Source organism: Lynx rufus, unplaced genomic scaffold (genome assembly GCF_022079265.1).
Source record: "Lynx rufus isolate CCGP_SWC_20201006 ecotype Redwood Valley unplaced genomic scaffold, mLynRuf1.p SCAF_4, whole genome shotgun sequence".
Classification (NCBI taxonomy): Eukaryota; Metazoa; Chordata; class Mammalia; order Carnivora; family Felidae; genus Lynx; species Lynx rufus.
The window spans coordinates 7,385,455-7,405,672 of NW_025814856.1; the positions used below are offsets into that span (position 1 = coordinate 7,385,455).

Consider the following 20,218-nt stretch of genomic DNA (forward strand, 5'->3'; position numbering starts at 1 on the left):
GGCATTGCACTTCATACCATGAGTTCCTTGGATCTAATACCTGCTACTCTTAGCCCCATTCTCCAGAGCAGTGAACTGAGGCCTCAAAGAAGGACCACATCTTGCCTGAGGTCACAGAGACCAAACACTAACCACTGTGCTTTACCAACTTCCCCCAAATATACATTTCAACTTTGGAACTGGTTGGGCTGAGGTTTGTGTTTTGGGCATAGGTTTCCCAAATAGCCCATGGTCCTTGCCCTTCCTCTTCAGGAGGAGAAAACACACACACGCACACACACACACACACCTGACCATCTTAGCCATTTGTCCCTCCTCCCTCCTCTACAGAACAGTGGCCACCAAGGTGCAGAGCAGTGCCAGGATCTGATGTGCATCCGTGGAAGGGGCGGGGAGAGGAGAGAGTCCCTTTCAGTAGCCAACTGCGTGTGTGCAACTTCCTGCCAGTGAGGAAACATTCGTTCAAATCAGCCCTGGTTCTCCTTTCCCTGCTCTGGCCTCACAGGAGGAGTTGGCAGTGAGCTGTGGGCTGCACTGGCCTCAGCCAGACTTCCTGGCCAAGCTCAGGAGGAGAGATGCCCTGGACTGTCCTGCTCTTTGCAGCCGGTGAGCCTGATGTCCCCTGCGCCACCCCCGCCCCGCTCCCGCCACCCTTGCCCACCTGACTCTGCTCTGGGGGCAGGAAGCAGCACAGGGCTGCCTTCTCCAGGTGCCGGAGGAGGCTGAGCCCTGACAGATCTGCCCCAGGGCTTTGGAAACGCCCCAGGAGCATGGCTTTCTCTTAACGGGCTCCTCATCAACCCCCCCCCCCATCAAGGATATCAGAAATCCCACCCCACCGGGGACGGCAGTGCCCACGCCCCGTGACTCAGCCCCACTTGGTTTCTACAGGCTGCTACCTCCATGGCCGGGGCACCAAGAGGATCCGCTGGGGGGTGCGGGAGTAGCTGGGCAAAGGTCCGGAGACTGGACAATGTAGATCTCACTTGAGCTAGACATTCTGCTCAGGAGCGTGGGGGCAGCTGGGGAGACACTGGTCCCTCCTACAGGAAACTGTACCCCGAAAACCCCGATTCCTCACCACAGCCTGGGAAACAGGAGAAACCCTCTGCCTTCCGTTCCTCCTGTTCTTTCCCCGGTTCATCCTCTGCAGCCACCTGGCTTCTCAGAGAACCCCACACCCTTTCCATTGTCCCAGCATGTGCCTGTGTTCCTCCCTCTGCCTGGAATGCTCTCCCCCAGCTCTTCCTGTGTCACCTCTTCAAGGAAGCCCTCCATGGCTGCTCCAGCCAAGGCAACCTTCCCATTATCCTGTCTGGGGTGCGCACAGTGCTTCTGGCGTCTTTGAGAACATCAGCCCCCCCGAGGCAGGCATGTCCAGCTGTCTATGTCGTTCGCTTTTGCCGCTCTGTCCCCGGCCCCTGAAACAGGGCCTGGCATACAGTGAGTGCTGTTGATCGAAGCGGCAAGGGTATAATTGCATTGCTATGCGGGAACCACTGCTGTCATAATAAAATGACTCAGCAACAGTGACCGTCCCCCCCCCCCCAACCAGGTGCTAGCACCCAAGTCCCTGAACACAGCAGCGGAGTGGGATGACTAGCCTCGGGTAGTAAATACAAACCAAGGCCCAGAGGGGGTCAGCCACTTGCCCAAGGCCACGGAGCCAGATGGGCCTCGGCTCTCAGCACTCACCCTGCGTCCCTTTTTTCTACATTCCAGGCTCCTTGGCCATCCCAGCACCATCCATCCTGCTGGTGCCCCCACACCCCAGCAGCCAAGAGGACCCCATCCACATCGCCTGTGTAGCCCCCGGGGGCTTCCCAGGGGCCAATTTCACGCTGTACCGCGGCAGGCAGGTGGTACAGCTCCTGCAGGCCCCCGCGGACCAGCTGAGGGTCACCTTCAACTTGACCGGCGGAGGCAGGGAGGCTCCGGGGGGCACGTTTCACTGCCAGTACGAGGTTCTAGGTGAACAGCCGCAGCTGTCCGACCTCAGTGACACTGTGAGTGTCTCCTTCCCAGGTAAGGCCCTCCAGCGGGCCCCTCACTGCCTGGGGCTCCATTCTCTCACCGCTGAGCCTTTGCTTATGCTGTTCCCTCTGCCTCGTGGGACAAGCCAGGCCTCCGGCTTGCCAGCGCTCACCCACCTTTCCTTGGTCAGTCCTCAGTCATCCCACGCGATGCGTCCTGCCATTCTCCCCATGTTGCAGATGGGGAAACTGAGGCATCAGAGATGGGGGGGGCTCACCCAAGTCACACGGCTAGCGGGCAGCGGAGCTGGGGTTCCGTTGGCTCCGATATCTAGGCGTTAACACCTCCACACTCTGCTTCACCCTCCCCTCCTGGCCACGTAACATTTTTGAGCACCTTCAGAGCACCAGGCGCTGGCGAAACAAAGTCCCTACCCTCTCACAGCTGACATCCCGAGGGGATGCAGACAGACGATAACCAAGGAGTCCAATATATAGTCAGTGTGCCAGCAGGAGACAAAGTGGCAGGGATGAAATACAGCCTGGTAAGGGGTGTCATTTTATTTTACCTTATTTTATTTTTATTTGAGAGAGAGAGTGTGTGTGTGTATGCATGAGTAGGGGAGGGGCAGAGGGAGGGGGAGAGAGAGAGAGAGAGAGAGAGAGAGAGAGAGAGGGAATGAATGAGAGAATCCCAAGCAGGCTCCACGCTCAGCACAGAGCTTGATGCAGGGCTCGAACCCACGACCCTGGGATCATGATCTGAGTGGAAATCAAGAGATGGTCACTCAACCAAAGGAGCCACCCAGGTGCCCCAAGGGCGTCATTTTAAATACAGACAGCGGCCAAGGAAAGCCTCTCTGAGGACCTGAATGAGGGGTCAGCCATGTGGGTAGCTGGGGCAAAAGGGTCCCAGCCAGTGGGAGCAGACTATGCAAAGGCCCTGAGGCTGGAACACGCCTGGTGTGATTGAGGAACACAGAGGCCCTCTGCAGGGCTGAAGCATGGCGGGTGAAGAGGAAAGTTGGGGGACAAGAGAGCAGGGAGGTGGCGAGGAGGATCGTGCTACACCTTTGGCTGCATTAAGGACTTTGGCTTTTCGTCTCAGTGAGACAGAAGCCCTGGGAAGGCTGATATTTTTCTGTGGTCTTTTCAGGACAGGGGGCTGGGTGTGGGCTCCGGATCAAGGAAGGAGCAGGAGGGAGGGAGGAGCCTCCAGGTAAAGCCTCTGCATCACCATCAATCAGAACATTCCAGCTGCAAAGAGAACTTTGTTGCTAGCAGAGGCCCCCACTTAAAGAGAACTTTGTTGCCTCCAGAAGGCCTAGTCATTGAGGTGACGGAACAGTCTGGGCCTTTGAGCTCCACTGTCAAAGGCCCCCTTCTCTCACCTTGAGCCTGTGGTCTCAGAGTGGGGAGGTGACAACATCCCTCCTGCCCCAAATGAATGAATGAACAAGGACTAACAGTGTGAGAATACCAAGCATGTGTCTCTCCTTCCCCTTCCTGGCTTAGCTCCTGATCTCCATGGGGATCAGGTCATCTCCTCCTGTCTCCCCTGAGAGATCTCCTCTCTCCAGGGAGGGGCAGCCAGCTCCCTTTCAGAGAAGTAAACTCTGAAGCTGGGGCTTCATGCTTTTGTGGCTGATTTCTGCATGGACCCCAGGGTCCACCATGGGGCTGGGGGTGGATGTCATCTGACCCCCTGGTACCCGGCTGAAGCCAGCAGGACCCTCAGGCTGCAAGTCACTGGAAACTTGACTCAAACCGGTTTCAGAAACAAAAGAGAATGTGCTGGTTTGGCGAGCTGAAGTCAGTATGCAGTTTTGGCTTCAGGCATGGCTAGATCCAGGTGCTCATAAAGAAGTCAGGAATCAAGTGCCACCTCTCCGTTCAGCTTTCTCCTATATCTTATTCTCAGGCAGGACCTCTCCTTCATGGTGTCAAAATGTGCCTAGAGGATCCAGATGTATATCCTACCAGCTTTGTAGTTCTGGCCAAAAGAGTAACCCTCTCTTCCCAGTAGCCTAGCCAAAGTCTCAGAATTAGCTCTCATTAGCTCAGCTTTGGCCACATGCCCATCCCCGAACTAATCACCATGGCTGGGGGTGGGGGAATATGCTAATTCACCAGCACGGAGGTTTGCTAGATCCCCAGTCCAGCTACACCCGCGTCAAATGGTTGGGCAGGATGGTGGGGGGAGGGCTGGATCCCCACACGTAATCTGGAGACATGACAGGTGTCCCACCTTCACCCTCGCAGAGCCCGTAACCTGCCCCCTCTCTCTTTTTCTCGTGTTCCTCTAGTGCCCACTTGGATACTGGCACTCTCCTTGAGTCTGGCTGGAGCTCTCCTTCTCCTTGCTGGGCTGGTGACCATTGCCGTGGTGGTCAGGAGAGGTAAGAGCAGGCAGAAAAAGCATGGCCCACCAGCTGCCAGCGTGCAACCCCCGAACACGTAAATGTTCCCATTTCTCAGAAGTGTGGAGGCACACGGCCGGGGAGGTCTCACTCCAAAACTTAGCCATGAAGAATCCTCCAGAATGCAATGCAATGTTGGGGGGGGGGGGGCGGGGCAGGGGAAATTGACACACACAATGCACACACACACACACACACACACATATTAAAGTTTACTTATTTATTTTGAGAGAGAGAAAGAGTGGGAGTGGGTGGCAAGGAGGGGCAGAGAAAGGGGGAGAGAGAGAATCCCCAGCAGCCTCCATGCTGTCAGCGCAGAGCCCGATGCGAGGCCCAATCTCGCAAATGGTGAGATCACGACCTGAGCTGAAATCAAGAGCTGGTCTCTTAACGGACCGAGCCACCCAGGGGTCCCGATAGATATATTTAAATTATAAAATACATATAACATAAAGTTTAACACCTTAACCCTTTATAAGTGTGCACTTGCAGCAACATCAAGGACACTCACTCTGTTATGAGACCATCACCAAGGTCCAACTCCGGAACTTCATCTTCTGCCCAAACCGAAACTCTGTCGTTCCCTTTAAACACTAACTCTCCTTTCCTCCTCCCTTAGCTCCTGTCAAGCCCTGAGATTGACATTTAACACAACAACAACAACAACAATTTTACACGCTTGTTTGAAGTTTTTACCCGCACACATTACTTATGTCAGGGGCAGGGGGTTGCTGTAACTCTCCTGTCGAGGGGCACGTTGACAGAAGAGAAGGCAAGTTAGGGTCACAAACGTATGAGGGGGCCTTGGGATTCTTGTGTGTGTGTGTGTGTGTGTGTGTGTGTGTGTGTGTGTGTTTGCAAGCAGGATGCAACCATGACCAAAATCTAATAAATGCTTGTGTGTTTTTTTTGTCCCCAGTGAAAATAAAAAAAATGCAGAAGAAAAGGTGAGACCATCATCTCTGGAGACCTTCAGAGGGTGGTTTGGGGGAAATGCATACCAAAGGGTTGGGGGGGGGTTGGTATAGTGCAGAAATTCCTGTTGGGTGTTAAGGACTCTGAGGCATGGCTGGGTTCTTGGGGACAGAAGGGGACTTCCCTGGCTGGGTAGGAGCCCCATTCCACACATCGCCCTCTGGTGGGAGGGCCGCTTAATGGGAACGGGCGCCATTTACAAAGTACGGGGTATGCAGGGCCCTCGCTAGGACACTGCAGCTAGAGCCCGCAATAGCTCCCAGCTGCAGAGGAAGCTGGCTTTTTTTTTTTAAGTTTATTTATTAATTTTGAGAGAGCGCGCACACGCGCACATGTGAGCTGGGGAGGGGCAGAAGGAGAGGGAGAGAGAGAATCCCAAGCAGGCTCCGCACTGTCAGTGCACAGCCCGACATAGGGCCCGAACTCACGAACCACGAGATCATGACCCGAGCTGAGGTGGTTGCTCAACGGACTGAGCCAGCCAGGTGCCCCTAAATAGCCCCATTTTATAGACAAGGAGACTGAGGCTCAGTACTGGGTCACACAGGGAGCAAGTGGCCGAGACTTCCTCACATCCCTTAGCCAGTGCTGGGGGAGGGGAGTGGCACCCCCTGGGGCTCTGCTGTGCCCAACTTGCAGCCTGTAGGCAGTGGCCCTGGTTCCTGGGCTTTTAGGATGTCCCAACTGGCCCCAGCCTCAGTTTCTCCTCTCTGAGAGAGGGGTGCCCCCCCCCCGCCCCGGCTGCCTAGTGGCATAGAGCTAGCGGCAGCCCCAGGGATCGAATCCCGACTTCACCTGGCGGTGGGGCTCCTACAAGAGAATTTCCATCTGAGGGGACTTAGGGAGGATACAAAGGAAGGTGTGGAGCGAAGGCCAAGTATGGAGCCAGGGGCTTCCGGGAACAAGCCTCACTCCCTCCCAAATCCCTTTGCAGAGAGCGAGAATCCTGCTGGGCCCAGATCAACTTCGCCACCACAGGTCTGTACCTTCTTACTCCGCTCTCCTGCTGGGTCAGGGTCACCCCTTCAAAGCTCTATCAGACCTCATCACTTGCTCCTGAACCTCTTCGGCGGCCGCTCACTTCCCTTAGGGTCAAGAACACACCCTCCCCTGCCCGCACCCCCCCCGCCCCCCACGTTCCAACTCTCACCTTCTCTCTTTGCCTCGTCCTCATTCTGTGATTGTCCTGACCTCTGCCTACAACATACTTCCTCCCTCCGGTCTTAAAGGCCACCTTCTCCGGGAAGCCTTCCCTGACTCCTAGACAGGGTCTGGGCTGTCTACTTACATTGCCTCCAGCACCCTATGATTCTTCTTACCCCTCAGGAAAAACACAGGTAATCACCGCCTGCTGTGTATGTAATACTCGCCTCCACCGCTGGACGCTCAGTTCCACGGGGGACGGACGGCGTCTGTCCACCGGGGCGTGCTGGGCGCTTTGACCATGCCTGGCACTGCCCTTAAATGGAGCCCCCCTTGTGACCCAGAACGTGTCATTCCGAAGGCTTCCACCAGGGGGCGAGAGGCAGCCAGTTCGTGCTCTGCGAGGCTCAGGAAGGGCTCCCTCGCGGAGAAATTCCATCCGCTACTTCTTTCACTCTCCAGCACATTTATTGAGCCCCTACTAGGTGCTAACGTTTGGGGGAGGCGTCCCTCAATGACCAAGACAGGCGATCTTTGCCCACAAGCCCATACTCCAGTGGGAAAACAGTCGATGGCATGTGGGACCCTGTCTGGGGTGAGGAGGGTGGTCCCGGGCGTGGGGAAATGAGTTGTAAGCAGAGACCGGTAGGTTCAGAGTAGCTGGGTGAAGGGCAGGCGATTGGAGGAGCCCCCGGGGCGGGGGAGGAGCTGAGAGGTGCTCTGTAAAGTGGGAGTCGAGAGGAGAAACCCATTTATCAGAGGGCAGCGAGGGGCCCCTGGGGGAGGGCTCCAAGCGGAAAAAGGACACCATTCAGTTTGCGGCTGGGAATGGTTCACGCTGCGGAATGGGCCGGAAGGGACCAAAGCATGCTGGGAGGCGGATCCCAAGCCCTTCATCTCGGTGGACTTGAGGCCTGTGTTCTTAGGGGGAGGGCCCCCGGAGGGCGGTGAGCAGGGATTTTAAACGGGCCCCTGGTTTTCCTTTCTCTTTCTATTTTAGATATGACCTTTGACAATTCCCTGTTTGCCATCTCTACGGTAAGTCATTTCATTTCTTGGTTCTGGTTTTCTGCTGACCGTCCTAACCTTAGGAAGGCCTCCGCCAGGCTGGGTCGACTAGATGTCTCGGAGCTTCAGGGGTCCTGGGAAAAGCCTAGAATCACCGAGCAGGGTTTTGTTTGTGAGCCAAGAGTTGGCTCTGATAAATCCCAGGGGATTGCAGGCAGCCACGTCCAGGCCTTGTGGGACAAAGGGCAGGACTCCCCCCGGGCTGGAGCACTGGGACAAGAACCGCACAAGGCTTCCAATTCTTCAGCGCTTCCTAATTTCTATGGGCGGAGATAGACGATGCCACGCGGGGGAAGAGTGAGAGGGGAGCTCACTTCTCACTTAGATAGGAGCCCCAGGAAGCCTCAGAGACCGGCGACAAGCAGGGGGTAGCTATGGAAGATTGCTTCAGGCTCCGGACACGTTGTTGGCACGGCCCAGGGTAACTGGAGTGGACCCAAGTGAGGAGTCGAGGGGCGCCCCGCGGAGAACTTTGACTTTTTGCCCCAAAGTGAGGTGGGAGCCATGGAGGGTTCAGAGCAGAGGGAGGTGACCGAGACAGGTGCTCACAGGCGCCTTCTGGCGGCTGCAGGGAGGACAGACTTGGGGGGTGTGGACACGCGGGAACGCGGAGGGGTGCGGGGATGCAGGTGGGGGGCGGGGACCAGAGAGAGGCGACTGTGCCGGTCCAGACAAGCTAAGTGGTAGGTGGCTTGGTCCCGCGTGCTGGCAGCAGAGGTGGGAGAAGCGCACAGATTCAGGGGACAGGAATTCAGGGGGCAGGAAACACGGCGCTGACTTCGGATGGGATGGTGGGCGGAGGGAGCAGGAGGAGGGAGGCGTGGGGGAGTCCTGAGGCGCAGTAGGTTTGGAGGGACAAGAGACAGGCTAGCCCACCGGGCGATGCCCAAGGGCAGGTGGAGACGGGACTCTGGAGTTCCGGAGAGAGGAGCGTGGACATTTCAACTGCCCCCCCCCCCCCCCCCCCCAGTCACAGGCGGCAGTCGCTGGTGTTCGAATGTGACAAGGAAAGGGAAGGGCCAGTTCAGCCCCGGTCTCAGCTCCCGGAGCAGCTCCTGTGCTGTTAAGAAACAGCCGGCAGCCAGGGAAGTTCTAAAACTTTCTGGGAGAAGCCACGCGGCTCAAGGCACCATCCTGGTGATTTTTCCTTTTTCCTTTTATATAAAAAAAAAAGACATTTACAGGGCGCCCGGGTGGCTCAGCCAGTTAAGCGTCCGACTTGCAGCTCAGGTCATGATCTCACGGGTCACGGGTTCGAGCCCCGCGTCGGGCTCTGTGCTGAACAGCTCAGAGCCCTGGAGCCCGCTTCAGATTCTGTGCCTCCCTCTCTCTGTGCCCCTCCCCTGCTTGTGCTCAGTCTCTCTCAAAAATAATAAACAAATTAAATAAAAAAAGACATTTACAATGAAACAAGTGGAAACAGATGAAGACAAGGAGAAAAGTTTAAAAAGTATCTTAGTCCTGGGGCGCCTGGCTGCCTCAGTGGAGTGGGCCAAGCCTCTGATTTGATGATGTCAACTGCTCACGAGTTCCAGCGTCGCTTGGGGCTCTCTGCTGTCCTTCCAGGACCCGCTTCAGATCCTCCCTCTCCCTCGTTCTGCCCCTCCCCCCTCTCAAAACTAAACACTAAAAACATAAAAATGTTTCAAAAATAAATAAATAGTATCTTAGACTGGCTGGCTCAGTAGTGCATGTGACTCTTGATTTCAGGGCTGTGAATTCAAGCCCCACATGGGGTGTGCAGCCTACTTAAAAAAAAATGAAAAGAAAAAGTATTTTAGTTCTTGTGACTCTATAGGTTTTTTTTTTTTTTTTTTAATTAAAATTGAGGGGGGGGGGCGGTGACTGGGTGGCTCAGTCAGTTAAGTGTCTGATTCGATTGCAGCTCAGGTCATGATCTCACGGTTCATGAGTTTGAGCCCCGAGTTGGGCTCCAGGATGGTGGTGTGGAGCCTGTTTGGGATTCTCTCTCTTGCAAAACAAATAATCTTAAAAAATGGGGGGCTTGGCTCAGTCAGTTAGGGTTCCACCTTCGGCTCAGGTCATGATCTCACAGCTTGTGAGTTCGAGCCCCTTGTCGGGCTCTGTGTTGACAGCTCGGAGCCTGGAGCCTGTTTCAGATTCTGTGTCTCCCTCTCTCTCTGCCCTTCCCCCACTTGTGCTCTGTCTCTCTCTGTCTCTCAAAAATAAATAAATGTAAAAAAAAAAAAAAACACATTAGAAAAAAATTGGGGCGTGCACCTGCCTGGCTCAGTCAGCACAGCATGTGATTCTTAATCTCACGGTCGTGAGTTCAAGCCCCACATTGGGCATGGAGCCTACTTTAAAAATACATATTTTTAAATCATGAAATATATCATATGTCAAAATTATATATATAGTAAAGTATCCTTCTGTCACTAACCCCTGCCCACCCATTGGTCTCCTCCACACATACAGGTAACCACCATTAGTAGCTTCTTCGTGTACATGTAAGGAAAGGTGAAAATAGGCCATCTACATCCTCACCCTTTCTCTTTCTTTTCTTTTCTTTTCTTTTCTTTTCTTTTCTTTTCTTTTCTTTTTTTTTAAGTTTATTTATTTTGGGACAGAGAGAGAGAGTATGAGCAGGGGAGGGGCAGAGAGAGAGAGAGAGAGAGGGAGACACAGAATCCAAAGCAGGCTCCAGGCTCTGAGCCATCAGCACAGAGCCCGATGCGGGACTCGAACCCATGAACCGTGAGATCACGCCTTGAGCCGAAGTCGGACACCTAACCGCCTGAGCCACCCAGGTGCCCCGATTTTAACCATTTTTAAATGTTTATTTATTTTGAGAGAGAGGGAGAGAAAGGGGGAGGGGCAGAGGGAGAGGGAGACAGAAGATCCGGAGCAGGTTCTGAGCTGACAGCAGAGAGCCCGATGCAGGGCTTGAACCCGTGAACTGTGAGATCATGACCTGAACTGAGGTTGGAAGCTTGACAGACTGAGCAACTCAGGCACCCCGTACCGTGTTAACCATTTTTTAAGTGTCCAGTTCAGTGGCATTAAGTACATTCATTGTGTGCAGCCCTCCCCACTGTCCATCTCCAGGACTTTGTCTTGCAAAAGTGAAACGCCCCCCCCCCCCCCCACTGTACACTAATTTGTCATTCTTAACAAATCCCAGCCCCCAGCAGCCACCATTCTGCTTTCTGTCTCTGTGGGTTTCCGTATTCTGGACACTTTATGTAGAAATGATGCCATATAGTGTTCATCCTGTTGTGTCTGGCTTATTTCATTGAGCACAATGCCTTCAAGTTTCATTCATGTTGTAACATGTGTCAGAATTGTATTCTTGTTAAAGGCTGAATAATATTCCATTGCATGTATATAGCACATTTTGTTTCTTTGTTCATCTGTTGAGGGACACTTGGGTTGTTTCCACCTTTTGGCTACTGTGAATTGTGCTGCTATGAACATGGGTGTGCAAATATCTGTTTGAGTCCCTGATTTCAATTCTAGTTTCTTTCGGAAGCATGAGAAGCTAGCTTGTATTGTGTTACCATACTGAAGGGTTAATGTTCACTTTATAATACCCTATGAAGTGGAGTTCACATTTTTTCCCCAAATGTTGATTTTTGAGAGAGAGAGAGAGAGAGAGAGAGAGAGAGAGAAAGTGGGGGAGGGACATAGAGAGAGAGGGAGATACAGAATCAGAAGGAGGCTCCAGGCTCTGAGCTGTCAGTGCAGACAGACGTGGGGCTCAAACCCACAAACCACAAGATCATGACCTGAGCCAAAGTCAGACGCTCAACAGACTGAGCCACCCAGGCGCCCCTGACATTTTTTTTTTTTTTAATAGACAAGAACATTGAAGCTAATTATGGGCCTTAATGGGGTCATCCAGCTAGGCAGGTGCAGGACTGGGATGGAACCCCAGCCAGCTCTCACCTACCAAGCTTTGGTTTTAGTAAGTTCATCTATTCTTTTTTTTTTTTTTTTAAATTTGTATGTTTATTTATTTATTTAGAGAGAGACAGAGACAGCATGAGTAGGGGAGAGGCAGCGAGAGAGGGAGAGAATCCCAAACAGGTTCTGCACTGCCAGCACAGAGCCCAATGCGGGGCTCAAACCCATGAACCGTGAGATCATGACCTGAGCCGAAGCCAAGAGTCAGCCCCAGTTCATCTCTTCTTGGCTGGCATTTGGGGCAGGAGCCTCCAAGGTGGAGGAAAGGATAGACTTCTGAGGAAGGTTTTGTGGGAGCCCAGGCAGGAGGGGAGGAGATGATGGTAACAGTTTTGTTCACTTAACAGTTGGTACTTGCCACGTGTCAGGCACTCTGTCTCTTTAATCCCTTTATGTTTTGTAGCAACTCTAGGAGGGGTGTATGAGCGTTCTTCCCATTGCGTAGAAGGAAAAAGTGAGGCACAGAGGGGTCAGGTTACTCCACTGACGTCAGACTTCTAGGCCAGGGCGGAGCTGGGGTTTGAACCCAGGCTGTCTGATTCCCTACCCAGCCTATAGGAAGTCAGGAGGACAGAAGGCAGGATCTGGGTCCTAAAACTGTGGGTGTGTGCGAGGGTGGGGGGTTGTGAAATGGGACCTGAGGAACCGGGGGAGTCTCAGTCTCAGAATGTAGGGAGACCCGAGATCCAGAAACCCCAAATCACACTCTTCTCTGTTTTTCCTCCATGGACGAAGAAAATGAATCCAGAAGATCCAGCCACGCTGGATGCTGGCTCGGGCTCCGTCGAGACACCGGGCAACTCCGGGCCCCGGAAAAGGCCCACTTCCACATCTTCCTCGCCCGAGCCCCCCGAATTCAGCACTTTCCGGGCCTGCCAGTGAGGCTGAGGATCGGGGGCCCCTCTGTGTCTGTGCACTCTCCATTCAGCCCCCTGTCTTGAGGGCCTGAGGTTGCTCTAGCTACTTTGGGGTTTCTGGCTGCTGCTTTCTCAGGGAATTGAACAGAGGAGACCAAGAGAATCCTTGGCCTTGGGACCTTCCTCACCAGAGGAGCAGGAGTGGCAGAGGGGTCGCCCACATTGTCCTGGAAGCTGGACAGAAAGTGGGAGCACTCTTTGGATTCTACCCAGGAAGGAGATGTTAGGATCCCTGTGGCTCTCAGCTGGGCCATAAGAGGTCTGAATTCTCTGCACACCCTTCCAGTTTCCTCCTCCTCCTGTGGCGTCTGACTCGACCAGCCCAACTGGGTTTTTGGAGCATAGGGTACCTGGGGGTATGTTCTGTATGTCTGTCCTACTGGGATGCCTAAGTTATTAATTATAACACGTGTTGAGCTGTTCCCAAAGTCTCTGTGGAGTGTAATCCTTCAAGCCCAGGATCTCTGGGTCTAATCACTGGATGCCTAGCGGGAGGGGAGCAGTGCCCAAATGCATCAGGCTGTCAAGGTATATGGTGAGGCCCCTGGGGGTACAGGAAGGGGCCAGTGTCATGCGGGGTCTTTGCTAAAGTCCTTGCATTGGCGAGTACAGGGAGTGGAATGATGGGGCCATTGATGAGGAGGTCCAGAGAACTGTGGGAGCTGCAGAAGGTGGGAAGCCACCACAAGCCTTTTGGGACCCTCCGGAAGAGAATGGAGCCCTGGAGCAAGGGGGTCTTGGAAGATAGATGTATGTGTGTGTGCGTTTGTGTTGTGTGTGTCCCTGTGAAAAGGGGCGCTTGATCCGGCTTTGCTGGATTCGTTGGCTAGTCAGCGCTGGGGGGAAGGGAGGGGCTTAAGGGAGGGACCCAGAAGGAGGGATTCAAGAATTTTTTGTGGGGGAACAGATGGCCAAGGATGGAGGAGGAAGGTGCTAGGGGAAGCGGGCGGAGACGATGGGGAAGAGATAGGAGCAGTTGACTGCTGGGAGAAGGGACCTTTCCGCAGATTCAGGGTGAGGGCGGAAGCTGAGTCCCACCTCAAACTGATTTTCCCTTCTGGAAAGCGGGGTGGGGGGGTGGGGCCACAGGCTGGGGGGCGTGTCCAGGAGCCTGGCCCCGCCCCTGCTCCGGCCCTCCTTGTGAGCTGAGAGCCTCACAAAGCCACATCCGGGCGGGGGGGGGAACAGGGCCGGTATAGGGGAGGGGCCTCGTCGTACCGGCACCCCGCCCCCCGCGTGCCTCCTCACAAAGCCGGGCAGGGCCAGGGGGCGGAGTTAGGCCGCAGAGGCGTGTCGTAGCGGAAGGGCGTCAGACCCTCCTCCACCGTTCGCCGCTGGGGAGCCGCCTCACAAAGCGCGGCCGTTTGCGCGGGGCGGGGCCAAGGGCGAGTCCACACGGCCGAACACCGCCCCCCCCTGGGGAAGCGCCCCTGCCCCCGCCCCGCCCCGAGTCTCCGCTCCGGCCCCGCCCTACAAAGCTCGGCCTTTCGAGCCGCGTCGGGCCGGGGGCGTGGCCAAGTCCTAGGGGCACGTCCGCGAGGCCGAGCACCGCCCCCCGGATCAGGCTCCGCCCCCGCCGTTCCTGGGCCGCGGAGCCACCTCACAAAGCCGCGACCTTACGCGCGGGGCGGGGCGGCCCCGCCCCCCGGCGCCCTCTTCCTCCCCCACCCCGTGTCCCAGGCGGCCCAGCAGGGGGCGCTGCGCCACGGGGCCGGGCCACGGCGGCAGTGGCGACGAGGCGGAGCGTGGCCGGCAGGCGGCGCTGCCCGGCTCGGCCTCGGCCTCGGCCTGCGCGGCGGCGGCGGCGGCGGCGGCGGCGGCGGCAGCGGCGGCGGCCTGGGCCCGGGCGCGGCGGCGGCGGCGGCGGCGGCGGGGCCTGGAGCCGGATCTAAGATGGCAGCGGCGGCGGCGGCGGCGGGGCCCGGCGCGGGCGGCGCGGGGACGGCGGTCCCGAGCGGCGCGGGGCCCTGCGCGGCCGTGTCCGTGTTCCCCGGCGCCCGCCTCCTCACGATCGGCGACGCGAACGGCGAGATCCAGCGGCACGCGGAGCAGCAGGCGCTGCGCCTCGAGGTGCGCGCCGGCCCGGACGCGGCGGGCATCGCCCTCTACAGCCGTGAGTGCGGGGCCCCGGGGCTGGGCCGCGCGCCGGGGCTGCCCACGAGGCCGGCCGGGCGGGGGACCGGGGCGGGAGGGACGCGGCGAGGGGCCCGGGGCCCCGAGGGTGAGGGGCCCTGAACCGTGGGGGCCTGGTGTGAGGTCCGTGGCGCCGGGCCGAGGGAGATGGGAGTGGGGGCCCCCGAGTCAGGCGAGAGGAGGAACGATGTCAAGGGGCAGAGAGAAAAGAGGGCGTGCGTGGTGGCCAGAGGTGAGGTGCCCGGAGTACGGTGGGAAGCGGGAAATGGGGGAGTGAGGGCCCTGAGATTGGGAGGGGGTGGGCAGGAAGCGGGGGGCCGAGCGGGGAAGGTGAATTCGTAGCATGCTGGGGGTGTGGGGGCTGGGTGGGAGGAAAGGGGGCCTGGGGTGTGGGAGAGGTGGGAGTCCCCGGGGGCGGGTGTGGCCGCCCTAGGGGAAGGAGGGAGGGGTGTGGGCAGCCTTTGGCCATCTCTCGGGACTCCCTGGACTGCTAAGGACAGTTGGAAAGCGGTGCCCGGCCTGGGGCGGCCTGGAGGACCCGGTTCCACCCATCGGGAGCCTTTTGGCGTTCTGGACCCCCGTGTGGGAAACTTCTAGACCTGGGGAGAGGGCCCATGCCGGGGTGGTGCGAGCCGCTGGATGTGCTCTTGGTGGAAACGTGGAAGGGTAGGGCCCCTTCTTGATGTCCGGCTCCGAAGTAAGAGGTAACACAGCCTCCTCCCTCGTCGCGGTCCTCGGGTCTTTCTTTTTGGGGATGTGAGAAGCTGGTAACATTTTCAGAAGCTAGTTTCAAAAACTGACATTTCAGTGGAAAAAAAAAAATCACAAATGTGTTTGCCAAGGCTCCTGAGTCTTTGTGGTTCATCCTTTTTCTTTCTGTTACTCTTTTTTATCTGTTCTCTTTGATTCTTGATTGCTTGTTCACATTTTGCTATTCTGTTTCATTCAGCTTTGTCTCGGGTTTTCTCGTGCTGGTGCTCGGGGAGCCACTTAGGAGGCCTCTCCTGGCTTTTGGCCTGTGTGAATTTTTTGCCACTCTGGGAAGGGGGTGATCCAGAGGGAAGCGCATAGAGCAGGTGGTTCACACAGGGTTCTTCCTGCACCTCTACCGGGAAAACCCAAACTTATGCCTACCTCCCAAGTGTCACACCTCTTTTTTGCTGGGGCAGAGCTGGGTTTTCTGGGACCAGCTGAGAGGAGAGGGGAGAAAGGTATCCCCGGTGGGCATCAGAGCTCAGGACAGGTGCTTATTTGGCAGGTATTAATAAAGAATAAAGATGAGCAGAGGTACCTGGGTGGCTCAGTCGGTTAAGCGTCTGACTTCAGCTCAGGTCATGATCTCACGGTTCGTGGGTTCGAGCCCCGCACAGGGCTCGCTGCTATTAGCGGGGAGCCTGCTTTGCATCCTCTGTCTCCCCCCCTCTCTGCCCCTCCTCCTCTCATGCGCCTTGTCCCCCCCCCTCAAAAATAAATAAAACATTTTTTAACAAATGGGAAAAAAAAAAGAATAAAGATGAGCAGCATTTCTCAAACTAGGATTCTAAGGCTACTCCTCAAGCAGTTCCAGGCGAGTTGGGTTTTTCTTTTGTAAATAACGTCTTTTGATTTTTGAACAGCTTTTGATTTATAGAATTATTGGGAACATACTACAGAGGGTCCTCGTATACTCCACACGTGGTGTCTCCTAAGCTCAGCACCTTCCTCCAGGAGGGTTTTTACATTTTATGTTTTTGTTGCGTGGGTGATCTTGACGTTGTTACTAGTTGTAAAGATAATATCCTCTTTTAGGGGTAATTCCTCACGGAAGCATTTGTAAAGAGGAGAAAGTCCACGTTTCTCAGATTGAGATCCTCAGTCGGGGATGATCCAGTCTCGCGGGGTCTGAGAGAACTTTTTCCTCATTATGTTTAAGTCGCATTGATGTGGGGCTGAGAACAAGGATTCTGGAGTCAGCCGAACCGGGTCGTGTTAATTCCTCAGGGCTGCCATGACCAACTTTCTTTTTTTCCCCTAAGTTTATTTATTTATTTTGAGAGAGAGAGAAAGAGCGCATGCATAAGTGGGGGAGGGACAGAGAGAATCCCAAGCAGAGTCAGCGTGGAGCCCGATGCAGGGCTCTAGCCCACGAACCTCGAACCGTGACCCGAGCCCAAGTCAGACGCTTAACTAACTGAGCCACCTCGGTGCCCCTGCCGTGACCAACTTGGTGGCTTAAAACAAAAGGAACGTGTTCTTGTACAGTTCACGGCCAGAGGTGTGAAATGAAGGTGTTGGTAGGGCCACGCTCCTTCCAGAGGCCCTGGAGGAGGATTTCTTCTTACCCCTAACAGCTTCCTCTGGGGCCAGGCCTTGCTTGGCTTGTGTCAATAGAACTCCAGGCTCTGCGTCTGTCTTCACATGGCCTCACCCCTGTGTCTCTGCGTCTTTTCCTATAAGGACACCTGTCATTGGATTTAAGGCTCACCCTATACCCAGAATGATTTTACTTTAGTTACATCTGCAAAGACCCTTTCTCCCAGATATGCCACATTCTCCGGTCAGGGAGTTAGGGCTTGGACATCTTATTTTAGGGTCTACTACGAGGACTAGATTGGTGCCCTGCCGGTGTGGGTGAGTCTCTGTACCTCGGTTTCCTTATCGGTAGAATGGGGGCAGTGGCGGGCCTTTGTGGCACATAGTGTGTTTGCTCCGTAAACTAGCACTTCTGTGGTGGTAGCACCTGCTCCCATCACAGGCTGGGGCCAGCGATGACCTCAGAGTTGGCTGGGTTACTGCTCTGGGTGAGGCAGCACTGGTTCCTGAGCAGGCGTGGAGAGCGGGGTCCACGGGGAGGGATTGCCCTGGAGTGTGCCGGCCGGGTGCAGAGTACCAGGCTGAGGTGTGGGGGCTGCGCTCCGTCTCTGGATCTGAGAGCCGGCCCGGCCTGCCGGGTGGAGCCCAGCCGCCAGCGTCCTGGAGAAAGTCAGAGATGGTCCAGCCGCTGCATGTGCGGGGATGTGGCGGCTCCGGGGACCTGGGGCCCACTAGGACCTTTAGGCCTTTTCTTGGGTTGAACTTGCTTTCCTGGCCTCAGCATTTTCCAATCTGTGCCCTTCTGGGACCTGATTGCTTTGGCCAGTTGAGAAGGTATCCGGAGCCCTGTTCTGCTCACCTGTCCTTCATGAGGCAGGGTCCTGCCAGCTGTGTGTGATTCCAGACCCCCGTCCCCGCTCCGGGATTCAAATCTGTGTGCGGGTACAGACAGGGAGGTCGGCCAAGACCCGAATCTCCCCGTGTGTCCCGTGGGAGGCGAGCCAGAGGTGTGCTTGGGTGCTGGCGGGGGTTCTGAACGTGGAGTCTCACTCGTGTGGGTCACCAGCTGTGCGGCCTTAAGCCATTTCACCTCCTCTGAGCTTGTTGCCTCACCTCTAGCAGCACTTACCTGGACACAGCCTCAGTTTCCTCTTCTGCAATGGGAATAATACCACTTGGGGCCTGGAAATGGGGGTGAAGTGGACCATGGGGATATGGAACTAAATGTTTCAGTAGATGTTATTTTAAAGTTTTTTAACGTTTATTTTTGAGAGAGAGAGAGAGAGAGCGAGCGAGCACGAGCACACAGGCAGGGGAGGGGCAGAGAGAGAGAGGGAGACACAGAATCTGAAGCAGGCTCCAAGCTCCAAGCTGTTGGCACAGAGCCCATTGTGGGGCTCGAACTCACGAACTGTGAGATCACGACCTGGGCTGAAGTCAAACGCTTAACCAACAGAGCCACCCAGGTGCCCCAATATTTCTGTAGATATTGTTGATGGTGTTGTTACCGGCATGGAGGCATGAAGATCTGGGTTTTCTAGGAGGGAGCCCCTTACGCTGCAGGGCTGTCCGGCTGTCTCGCACCGCCAGCAGGTGGGGGAGGGACCCTTGGGCCGCGACTTCTGCCCCAGGCAGTGGGGCTGGGAGATGGGTGTGGGTAGCGGACACACAGCCCTGTCCCTTGACGTCTGCGGCCTCCCCGGGGAGAAAGATGGCAGCCGCAGAAGGCCCTGCCCCAGTCGCCCTGCCGTGAGCGACCACCCTCCCACCGCTTGTTGCCATCCGAAGTCACCCTGGCGCGTATCCATGGCATTGGCTACCAAATGGCAGCTACCAAAACCAGGCCGTCTTCCCTGGGCAGAGGTGCAGACTTCCCGGGCCTTGAGGAAGCTTTGGCACGGCCTCTGGAGTTCTTGGACGCAGGGAGCCCTCCCTTTGAAAGGAGGCAGCCTCTCGGGAAGCCCGTGGTGGGGCAGCCAAGGTGGGGAGCGGAACAGATTCTTGGTTCCTCGGGCCCACGGTGTCCTTTCTGGAGATGACTGTGTCACTTTTCTTTCTTGGTCAGCGCGCGTCACTCTGCCCGGTTCTGTGGACTCTCCCCGCCCCCTGGCTCTGACAGGGGCTAAACTTCAGTTTGGGGGGGGGGGCACGCCAGGGTGCGGAAACCCCAGAGAAAACCCCTTTGTAGAAGCAAGGTGAAGAACGGCCAGCTGCCGCAGAATCAGCTCTTCTGATTTCCTCCGGTCACGGTTCTGGGAGCCCCCTGGCGGCTGGGGGAGGGGCAGAGGGTACAGAAGAGTTTGTCACGTGCCCAGGCTTTAGGGCATTCAGAGTCAAGCTGGGGCGACAATCCAGAAGGTTAGTAACACCGGAAGGGCATTCACATTGCGGTGGTGCCCGTAAGTTGCTGCTGCCCGGTGTCATTTTTATTGAGCATTTACTGTGTACCAGGCTCTGCATAAAATGTTTGACCTTGAGAGCAACCGGGGAAAGGATAATAATACGCATTAGGGTCTGTGAGCCAGATAGGGCCTGTCGCCTTTTTTCAAACAGCTAAAGGGAGCCTTGTACATCTTTGAAAGTTTTATTAGAAAAACCCAACAGCTGAAGTAAGAATATTTAACTGATGCTCGTGTGTCTTGCAAAAACTAAAATACTTATCTGGAAGCCTGTGGACCCCGGGGGTAAGTGAAGGGAGTGGGAGGGGGGAGGGGGTGCTGGGGGAACTCGGCCCCGGCCGCCAGATCTGCCACAGCTTTTAAGAGAAACCAAACAGCCTCTCTTTGTGTGCGTCTGTTTATCTTGACTGTGAAGTATCCTGATTGCTCAGGCCGGATAGAGGACATTTTCTGGACCGTGTGGGCCAGGTGACCTGACAGGTGTGGCCCTGGCTGTGTGTTACCACTTAGAATGGTCCTGGGAGGTCAGGGACACCGTTCCCATCTTACTGGTGGAAAAACAGAGGTGAGAGGGCTCGACCGAGGTGACATGGCTGGAGGGCAGGAGAGCTGGCTTTCAAATTCACCTCTGTTGCACCTGCTGTTTTACGGCAGAGTGGTTCAGTGAGGAAAGGGGGTCAGGATTCAGATTTGTTCAGGCATAACAGAGATCCAGGGTGGCAGCGGCTCAAACAACATGGCATTTTATTTATTGCGCTTCACGCTAAAGTCTGGAGGGTGGGCGACCAGGGCTGGCGTGGAGGCTTTGCTTCAGGAAGGCCTCGGACCCAGGTCCTTCCAGCTGACCCCCCTCCACCATCCCTGGGGTGAGGTCCTGCCATCGTGGATCAACGTGGCAGCTGGAGTCCAGCTGCTACCCCGGTTTCCAGACAGCGGGATAAAGGAAGGGACAAAGGTGGGCCAGGTGTCCG

At 55.9% G+C, this 20,218-nt stretch overlaps 2 protein-coding genes across 5 annotated transcripts in view; both read left to right on the top strand.

Annotated features, from left to right (window-relative positions):
• Positions 1-469: 469 nt before the first annotated feature.
• Positions 470-12,845, top strand: CUNH19orf38 (chromosome unknown C19orf38 homolog). Of its 3 annotated transcripts, XM_047096204.1 has the most exons (8): positions 471-606; positions 1,723-2,025; positions 4,280-4,372; positions 5,313-5,340; positions 6,303-6,346; positions 7,512-7,549; positions 11,400-11,507; positions 12,242-12,845. In XM_047096204.1, exons 1-8 carry the CDS (start codon positions 576-578, stop codon positions 12,386-12,388), a joined length of 792 nt encoding a protein of 263 aa, XP_046952160.1. In that variant the 5' UTR covers positions 471-575; the 3' UTR covers positions 12,389-12,845. The 3 variants fall into 3 exon arrangements, with proteins under 3 accessions (XP_046952162.1, XP_046952160.1, XP_046952161.1); XM_047096206.1 differs by lacking the exons at positions 11,400-11,507; positions 12,242-12,845 and adding an exon at positions 8,550-8,790 and having other exon boundaries at positions 470-606; XM_047096205.1 differs by lacking the exon at positions 11,400-11,507 and having other exon boundaries at positions 474-606.
• Positions 12,846-14,316: 1,471 nt separating this feature from the next.
• The window catches only part of CARM1 (coactivator associated arginine methyltransferase 1), a 39,339-nt gene continuing 33,437 nt past the window's right edge, over positions 14,317-20,218 (top strand). For both annotated transcript variants that reach the window (XM_047095730.1, XM_047095731.1), the window contains exon 1: positions 14,317-14,536. In XM_047095730.1, the coding sequence (XP_046951686.1) occupies positions 14,317-14,536 (220 nt within the window). The remainder of the gene's footprint in view (positions 14,537-20,218) is intronic.